This window comes from Sinocyclocheilus grahami, unplaced genomic scaffold, assembly GCF_001515645.1.
Source record: "Sinocyclocheilus grahami isolate Dianchi unplaced genomic scaffold, SAMN03320097.WGS_v1.1 scaffold153.1, whole genome shotgun sequence".
Taxonomy (NCBI): Eukaryota; Metazoa; Chordata; class Actinopteri; order Cypriniformes; family Cyprinidae; genus Sinocyclocheilus; species Sinocyclocheilus grahami.
Window position 1 is genome coordinate 3,183,727 of NW_015505332.1, and position 9,553 is coordinate 3,193,279.

A 9,553-nucleotide genomic window follows, 5' to 3' on the forward strand; every position below is an offset into this window, starting at 1 on the left:
AAACCAGGCATGAAAAATGCTAATTACCAATGTTAACCGTGTAGCTGGTGATTTGTGAACAACACCTGACAAGTATCGCACTCTCCCTCAATGAATGTCTCTGACTGAAGCGCCTCATTAAACTGCAGGCCGATGAGAAGAACATCATGTGTGACCTTCAGCCTGTGTTGAATCGGCATGCTTTAGTTTGAGTGTCCCTGCGCTCTCATTAGCCTTCACGTCTGCTCACCTCCATCAGCAGAGAAGATCTGCCTCACCTCTCCTCATGCCGCTCAAAACTCCTTTTTTGTCTTTGAACAATGCATGTACAGGTTTTCAAATCTAAAGCCGAACAAAGGTCTTTTTTCAGAAAGGGTTTGTTTGACAAATGTGCTTTCTTGAATATCTTTCTTTAAAATAATGACATTTGCTGTCCTATTTTATTATCTAAAGCAATCATTTTTTTTAAATGTACAAATACTTTTTGGGCCTACCGTATTGTATTATAAGTGGACACCATTACTGATCATACACTAAAATAATACTTAATATTCCTCAATATAAAAGCCCATATGGGTAAAAAAAAAGATATATATAATTTATTATAAAAAAATTTTGCAGTGTGGTTCCTTTCATCTTATTCAAGAGAGATTATGTGTCGCCATCTCGTGGCTGAATCTGGGATGTAAAACAGTGAAACAGTTCAATCTTGAGAAATGACGACTTGAGAAATGTTTCGTCTGTGCTCTTGAGTCTACATATCTTTTCATAATTCAAAGCAAACATTATAATTCACATTTAAACATTTATTTCCATATTTTAGCATGTACCTAACAGAAAGGGGCAGAGATCCTTCAAATGACCTTTATGTTTAAAGCAAGAGATAAGCTATTCTGAGACTCTCCCATTCATTATAGAGCTATGAGTTCAAGCGCAATGAATGCAGCAATGTTGAGAAGTAGTGCAAGTATTCTTATACTGGTAGTCCGATCTTTATAGTTATCTGTACAGGAACGAGTCTGACATGATAAACCCACACACTGTAACAGTTTGATTCTCAGCTCATCATAGCATCTATTAATGAACAGGCTTGAGCTCCGTTCTCTGTTCATCCATTCTTCCGCCCTGGACCTTCAGCAACAAAGAAAAGAAATCTTCATCGTCCATCGGTCCTGGAGCTGCACTGCGCTGCTCCTCCAGCCGCCCCTGGGCCTAGCCAAATAAAAATAAACACATTAATAATAATAATACTTTTTAATAATTATTATATAATAAATATAATAATAATAACATTAGGCTTTACCAATTTGGCATTACTGACCAGACATTAGTGTACTGATTATAAATGTTTTGTGATTTAAAAAAAAAAGAAGAAAAAAAAACACCTTTTAATGCTATAAATAATAATAATTAATAGTAAGAGACGTAGTAGAAGTAGTATTAAAACGTGTAATAATTTTAGAAATAAAAAACATTAACCAATTTGACATTCCTGACCATAAACTATGATAATAATCATGAACATTTTGAAAAGATTATTGTTCAAATTATTATTATTGTAATAATAATACTTTTTAATATAATGATATATAATTATAATTATTTTAGAAATCAAAAACATTAGCCTTTACCGATTTGACATTACTGACCGGAAATTATTTGATTGATTATAAACGTTTTGTGATTAAAAAAATAATATTTTTTTTATTATAATAAATTATCATTAGTAGTAGTAGTAGTAAAAGTTAACACAATCATAATAATAATAATTTTAGAAATCAAAAACATTTGCTTTTACCAATTTGACATTACTGACCATACATTAAGATATTAATCATAAACACGTTGCAATTAATAATAATAATTTTACAAATTAAAAATTTTTAATTTAAAAAACCTTTACTGATTTGACAGTACTGACCAGAATATTAATTATGGTCTTTTTGTACCTTTTGAGTTTTTAATGGCAAGAAATAAAAACAAACAAACAAATGAATTAATTCAAAACAAACAAACAGTTATTTATGTTTGGAAAAAAAAAATTCTAAAATCATGTTTACTATTTTTCTCACACAGTTTAACTGTCGTTTTGCACATATACAGCTCCCTATGTAATATATTTGGAATGGGGTTCCTCATAAGAGGATCATCATATTTGCGGACCTTGGCATCAACAGGTTTGAAAACCCCCAGTGAAAAGAAAAGAAAAGTTTCCTGACACAAAGACAAACATGCCGGTTACAGACTGGGTCACATGTGTCTATTCCAGCAGAGCCAAACAGCGCTCACTTGTGAGTTGACGATCATGTTGTAAAAGTCCTCTTTGGGTGCTTGTGTGGGAACGGTCCGGGTGACCTCTGGGATCTTGCAGCTGCTCTTCCTTTGCTTGGCTTTGGGCCGCGGAGGTGGGGCGGCAGAGGGAGCGTTCTGGAGCTCTGCTCGCTGCTCATCCAGTCGACGACCCTGAGAGGTCACCAACAAATCGAAGAACTCCTCCTTCTGCAGGGACGTCATGGAGGAGAACACCACTGTATGGAAAGACACGGTTCACGAGAGTCCTGTGTGTCGCGTTATTGTCTGTGATTTAGGTGAGGAAATGCGTTCAGATTGTGTCTCCTCACCTCTCTGGCTGTGGCGAGGTGTGCTGGGCTCTGAGTAACACCTCCTGCGGTGCTCCAGACGGAACGAGCAGCGCTGGTCATTGAGCCGCCGGCCCTCTTGTAACGCGAACAACAGCTCACACAAAGCGTCTGGGAAATCTGGAGACATCCTGTGAACCTGAGCACATTATCATATCAAATCCTTTCACCCAAAATTCAGTTCATTTGTTGTTCCAAACCTGTATGAGTTTCTGTCTTCTGCTGAACACAAAAGAAGATATATTCTGAAGAACGGTGGTAACCAAACATAGTATTCCATTGTATTTTTTGGCTTCCGCCAACTGTTTGGTTACCAATATACTTCAAAATGTATTTTCTTTCATGTTCAACAGAAGAAAGAAGCTCGTTTGAAATGACACGAGGATGAATAAATGGTGACAGAATTTTCATTTTTAGGTGAACTATCCCTTTAATTCAAAAGAGTACATCCATAAGCGACTAGATATGGCTTAATTTCCAAAAGTCAGATCGCTTAGAAAAGTAACATCGTCTCCTCAACACAATCAGTTCCTGAAGGATCAAATCAAGGCCCTTTTCTTGATGAATATAATTTTTCACGCATACATGTTTACATAAGAATATTACATATATATATTAGAAATATTAGAATAAAGCAATAAGCCCCAAGAAGCTGTGGTTTACAGTGAATTTATAACAGCTAAGGGGCGTTGTTAGGTACGACACGAGTGCCTAAAACCCCCTTAGCTGTTATAAATTCACTGTAAACCACGGCTTCACGGGGCTTATTGCTTTTATAAAATGGTTATTCCATATACGTAGTAAGGTTTCGCAAAATAAAAGAGAGCAAATAAAGTGTGATGATATTAATAAAAACAGTATTCTTCCACCAAACAATGTAGTTCCTCAGAATCGGTTGTGGTTGCAACACACAGAAGTAAACAAAGGTGTATATTTCTAGAGTAATTTACAACAGCTTCGAACGTGGCTCAACCAATCAGAATCAAGGACCGGAACTATCTGTTTTATAATATTAGAAATATTACAGAAGTTGCGAACACTTTATAACGTTGGCTTTAAATTCTTAATGAATAATGGGATGTGTCAGTTTGCACATTTCTGGACTAAACTTTTGTAAATTCCTTTTAAAAGAAAATAATCCCATGTAATACCATGACAACTAAAGTAACAATCAGTGTCATTATGTGAAGCTTTTTAAATAATATTAGTCCATGTCTGTTAGCTTTGAGGCTCATTTACAGTACTGGTCAAACGCAGTACTGGTTTTTTTATTATTTATTATTATTATTATTACATTAATACTTTTATTCAGCAAGGGTGCATTAAAATAAAAAAAAAAAAGTGACAATAAAGGCATGTATAATGTTACATAAAATGTCTATTTTAAATAAATGCTGTCCTTTTGAACTTTCTATTCATCAAATAATCCTATAAAAAATGTATCAGTGTTTCCACCAGAATATGATGCAGCACAACAGTTTTCAACATTGATAACAATCAGAAATGTTTCTTAAAGCAGCAAATCAGTATATTAGAATGATTTCTGAAGATCATGTGACGCTGAAGACTGGAGTAATGATGCTGAAAATTCAGCTTTGATCACAGGAATAAATCATATTTTAAAACATATACAGACAGAAAACAGTTATAGCTAAAATAATATTTCACAACATTACAGTTTTTACTTTATAAAAACATTAAACTCCAACACCAAACTTCTGGAAAGTCGTGTATATGCTAATATAATAAATAGTGAAATATTGATTTATTATAATAAATTATTATAATATAATTTATTATAACACAATTATTCAAATTTCTAGAATTAAAATTCCCTAGCTCAATAGGAAATACATCAACGCAGGGGAAAAAAAAACCGGCACTTGTCAAGCCATTTCATGGTGTCTTCACAATGCAATTAGACACACTATTAAATTTGGCATAATTATTAACCGTTACCGTTAGTTTTGCATCGTCAGGGCTGAGTCTGTCTTTGGGCCGCAGTTTTACTTCTCCTTGAGTGCTTGGTTTGTCTCGAGTCTCTGCTTGTAGCATCTTCTCTGGTCCCACTGATGATCCCTTGTCCGTTTTCGCAATATTTTCACGCCCCGCGTGATCTTCCACCTTCTCTTCTAGTTGACTTTCCAGAGTTACATTCCTCTCCTCACCTATTTCTGCCTGCATTGCTTCGCTTTCACCTTTTCCTATTTGGACATTGTTGTGATCATGTGAACTTCCCTCTGTGGCTTCTGTAATGTCATCCTTTGTGTTTTCTTCAGCTGTCCTAACTCTCAGTACGGTCCTTCCTCTCTCTATGTTGTTTATCACATCCGAAGGTTCATCCCCCTCTTCGAGGATGAGAAGAGGGTCCAACTGTTTGTCCACCGAGGTTTCAACTTTGACCTCGGAGCAGTTCATCGTAGCTTCTGCTGAGCCCTCAGTGGAAGAAAATACGAGAGCCTATAAAAAGAATGAAGTTAGAGATCCCTCATTTCTATGTATTGAACAAGTCGAGACACTGAACAGGCATGCATGTAATCAGCAGCATATATATCTAAAGTATGCTTATCATTTACAATGCCACTTTTTTATCTAGCGTAGTCTGTAGTAGAACGTGACATATGACAACTAATCTTAGATCAGACGTTTTCAGCGCACAACATAGGCTAGTTACTATAATATAGTTATAACATGTAACTGTACTTATTTTGATTTAGATAGTGGGTGACATTTTACGGCCCTGCTTACCTTCTCAATCTTAGACGAGTTAAAATGAGGTCCTCTCAGCGGAATGTCAAGTAAAGCCCACATGCATCTCACCTCCGTGTACGAACATGCATTAACTCCCACATATCTCGGCTAAACTTTGAGTGTTTCTCACAAACGAATCTGAAAAGAGCTTAAAGCTGACACGATGCATCGACAACTTCACTGCTTCACAGTCTGCTTGCTCTGTCTCTTCCTGTTCCTCTCTTATGGCCCTGATCCACCCCTATTTATCTGGCCCGTTTCAGTTTATCTAGTGGAATAGGTTTATGTATAGAAATGCTCTGTAGAAGTGCATGATACAATCTGCTCCGTTTAAACCCCCTTTTATTCAAATGCTAAGCTATTTTATAATCGTACGTATGGGAAATGTGTGCTGACGCTCAACAGCTTTGAAAGTCTTGCATGTTGAAACTGGCGGCCTGTTTGTTCAACACAGTCTGTGGTTTTGCAGATTTCCTGTTGACTACCAGCAAAACGAGAAGTTCGACTTGGTGATAGAGAACAAGACTTGAGCATAGAGGAGAAGACAATTAAGCGACTAGAAGTGAAAATAAGATAATTGACATTCACGTTCCATTTAGCACCAAGAAACATGTCCTGTTTCTCCCGCTGTTGATTATACTGCAGACCTAAAGCCTCCAGGCCGTGACATGATGACATGTAAACTATGCCCTTGCAGAGAGGAATTTTGTATATGTTGAGCAACTCAGTGCATGCAAGAATATCACATTTCATAATTCAGAAGTAAAACTGTGCCTTAATAAAAGAGTGAATATCATGAAAATGGTCAAGAACATGACCAGAGTTCCCATTTCACCCTTAAAACAAACAAACAAATAAATTAATGAATAAATAAGAAAATGAATAAACTTATTTCAAGAGGATTATTTTATATTATCTTAAGCCAGTTTCTACCATTCCCATCTAAATCATCTGGATGTTGTACTTTTTTGAATACATTTTTAATTCCACTTATAATTCATATCATATCATTACTCTAATATTTTTTTCTTCTTCTTTAAATTGGCATACATTAAAGCATGATCACATTTACTTTTAATCTATTTCGGTATTTTTTCCCTTTAGATTTCAGAATGAAATGCAAACTGAACACGTTCCTGACATGTTTTGGGAGATTTATTCACAAAGACCCTGAAGTTCTCCATATTTGTGCATTTAGGCTACATTTTCCTGGAAGCATAAATCCACGTTTCATGGACTTGGTTAGATGAGGTTTCATTTAATTTCACCTCTGTGTGTTTTCATACTGTTTTTGACCCATGCAACAGACTGCGTGATCACAATGTACTCATATCTTGACTTTTGCATTCGCAGAATGTCTATTTCCATGCAAGGGCACGTTTTTTATGTGCCAATCGCTAGGGGACTCCAGCGTGGTGATGCATGGACACACACACACACACACACACACACTCATCTAGATAAATGTACTGCTCAGGATAAGCCGCGGTCTCGGGTTGAACGTCCACCCTGGAATGCATCCCCTTAACCCGGTGCACCCGCCTTCTCGACACCGCCCCGAAGGAGACCCCGCGGGCCTCGAAGGCACCGAAAATGGACACGACAGCCGCCGAGACATTGGCGATATCCTGCAACAGATCATGACGATTACCGACCAAAGTTTAGACGAAGCGCAATCAAAGTGAGTTATTTAAAAGTATTTCTTTGAAAACTTACAAGTGTAGCATTGAGCCAACGGTCGCGTGAGACAAGGGTATGCTAAAACATATTATAATCCAGTATCTAACCTTTTTAATTACATTATTTCGCCTTTAATACTTTTTTATTTGATTTAACACGATCTAAAATATAAAAAGTTATTACTGTTAAAAAAAGTTATTAGAATGTGTGCTGAAGTTCACGGGCTTAGCTTAGCTGCTATTGTTTACGTTTTTCTTGACTTCAAACAAACTCTTTTTGCAATATATACGTAGCAAAATAAGGATTCGCTATTAGGTATACATAAATCTATTTATTTGTATTTATCTTATTACAGGAGTAACTTTATTTTTATTCATTTGACCAAAAACACAAATCATGCTGAAGTCTAATATGTCAGGAGAATCGAAATAGGTATTGAGTATTTAATACGTTAAAACAATCGCATTTATATCAAATGTGAGGTGGTGAAATATTTTATGTTCACTAGCAACGCGATTTCAGCCTTTGACGTTATATATTTAACGCGAGTCTTACTGTCACGGTCTGTGTTGGGGAAAGTTACTTTTAAAAGTAATGAGTTACTTTTTATGGAACGTTATGCGTTACGTTACTTTCGCGTTACTTTTTAAATATGAGCAGGGCTTGATTGTTTTTAATATAAGAAGTTCTATTTATAGCAAATATAAAAGCCCTTTCACACCAAAAAGTGTAATGAATAAACGTCAGGCTGGAGGAAAAGTAAATTCACGTCTGTACAGTAGAACACAGGAGAAGAAACACTCTTCAGCAATAAAAAAACAAAAAAGCACAATTGTTAGTTTATCTAAAGTCATTTTTGCTTAGTATGGTTGAACTGGATCATCAAAGGTCAGCAGCAAAGACATTAGTTAATAAAATGGGATTAGATACATTTGTGTTATTTAACATATTTAATTATTGCAGGTTTGCGTCATATTCTGAGTTTGCATTTCACTGTTTTAATTCATTTTGATGAATACTAAATCAGTTTTTTGTGAGTGGGATGAATTAATGCACATTCACATTTAGTCTAGAACTACAGTAACATCATGTTCACACAGCGCACACAATTCCTCTGCACTTCCGATTTCTCCCAATATGGGGACAGGAGAGCTGTCAGTCAATAACGGGGAAAACAAAGTAACTGGCGTTACTTTTTTGAAAAAGTTACTCAGATATTTTCTTGTAAATTAAAAAAGTAATGCGTTACTTTACTAGTCACTTGAAAAAAGTAATCTGATTACGTAACTCGCGTTACTTGTAATGCGTTACCCCCAACACTGCCCACGGTTACATCGGTGGCATGCTAATGTTAGCTAACTTGACTTTTGTTTGTTATTTTGTGACAGAAAACACGCTTTAAACTGTCATCAGATGAAACCGGCTTTATTCAGCGTCCTGTGCGAAATTAAAGAGAAAACTGGTGAGTAGCTGGCATGCATTTTGTTTTAGAAGTGGTAAATATCATAACTGCAACTTTATAATTGGTTTAAAAGTTGGCATAGGATTCGGCACAGCCGCCATGTTCTGCAAGAACAAAGCCAGAGAGTGTACTCTGTACCAGTGTTGCCAACTCATTTTCAAGGGAAGTTGCTAAAGGAAGTGAACTTTATAATTGGTTTAAAAGTTGGCATAGGATTCGGCACAGCCGCCATGTTCTGCAAGAACAAAGCCAGAGAGTGTTGCCAACTCATTTTCAAGGGAAGTTGCTAAAGGAAGTGCGATTTGTTGCTAAATGACGTTGTGATGTCATTGTGTGATGACGTCATCACGACGCAAAATTGTGTCACTACATTAAAAAAAATATATATTTTTATGTGTTAATTTAGATTTGTTCGTAAAATAATATAAATGCATAATATAATGTTAAAATATAAATAACCATTTTTATTCGGTGGCATGCTAATGTTAGCTAACTTGACTTTTGTTTGTTATTTTGTGACAGAAAACACGCTTTAAACTGTCATCAGATGAAACCGGCTTTATTCAGCGTCCTGTGCGAAATTAAAGAGAAAACTGGTGAGTAGCTGGCATGCATTTTGTTTTAGAAGTGGTAAATATCATAACTGCAACTTTATAATTGGTTTAAAAGTTGGCATAGGATTCGGCACAGCCGCCATGTTCTGCAAGAACAAAGCCAGAGAGTGTACTCTGTACCAGTGTTGCCAACTCATTTTCAAGGGAAGTTGCTAAAGGAAGTGCGATTTGTTGCTAAATGACGTTGTGATGTCATTGCGTGATGACGTCATCACGACGCAAAATTGTGTCACTACATTAAAAAATATATATATTTTTATGTGTTAATTTAGATTTGTTCGTAAAATAATATAAATGCATAATATAATGTTAAAATATAAATAACCATTTTTATATACAACATTGAATTATTGAACACTTACACATTTTTGAACGATTACAAGTTTTTTTATTAGCTAGTGAACTAGTAAAACTACACATTCTGAACA

At 35.8% G+C, this 9,553-nt stretch overlaps 2 protein-coding genes across 3 annotated transcripts in view; one reads left to right on the forward strand and one right to left on the reverse strand.

The window, feature by feature from the left end:
- Positions 1–781: 781 nt before the first annotated feature.
- Positions 782–5,625, reverse strand: LOC107592545 (G-protein-signaling modulator 1-like). The gene is made up of 5 exons (XM_016282077.1): positions 5,367–5,625; positions 4,578–5,078; positions 2,601–2,757; positions 2,269–2,507; positions 782–1,191 (listed from the first exon to the last, which is right to left on the reverse strand). The coding sequence occupies exons 1-5, from the start codon at positions 5,427–5,429 to the stop codon at positions 1,057–1,059; spliced, it is 1,095 nt and encodes a 364-aa protein (XP_016137563.1). The 5' UTR covers positions 5,430–5,625; the 3' UTR covers positions 782–1,056.
- Positions 5,626–6,857: 1,232 nt separating this feature from the next.
- LOC107592488 (pre-B-cell leukemia transcription factor 2-like) overlaps positions 6,858–9,553 on the forward strand; it is a 12,654-nt gene continuing 9,958 nt past the window's right edge. Inside the window, exon 1 of one of the 2 annotated variants that reach the window (XM_016282019.1) lies at positions 6,858–7,050. Coding sequence is in view for 1 of the 2 variants with exons in the window: in XM_016282018.1 (XP_016137504.1) it covers positions 9,059–9,107 (49 nt within the window). In the remaining variant the exon portion in view is untranslated. Of the gene's footprint in view, positions 7,051–9,024; positions 9,108–9,553 lie in introns of those variants that run through there. The other variant, XM_016282018.1, reaches the window with a different exon arrangement.

Excerpts from the sequence above, each read along its gene's own strand:
- LOC107592545 (XM_016282077.1), bottom strand. The coding sequence starts at position 5,429 with ATGTGGGCTTTACTTGACATTCCGCTGAGAGGACCTCATTTTAACTCG. Across the intron at positions 5,079-5,366 it reads ACTCGTCTAAGATTGAGAAG|GCTCTCGTATTTTCTTCCAC; the intron begins GTAAGCAGGGCC and ends TTCTTTTTATAG. Across the intron at positions 1,192-2,268 it reads ACATGATCGTCAACTCACAA|GCCCAGGGGCGGCTGGAGGA; the intron begins GTGAGCGCTGTT and ends TTATTTGGCTAG.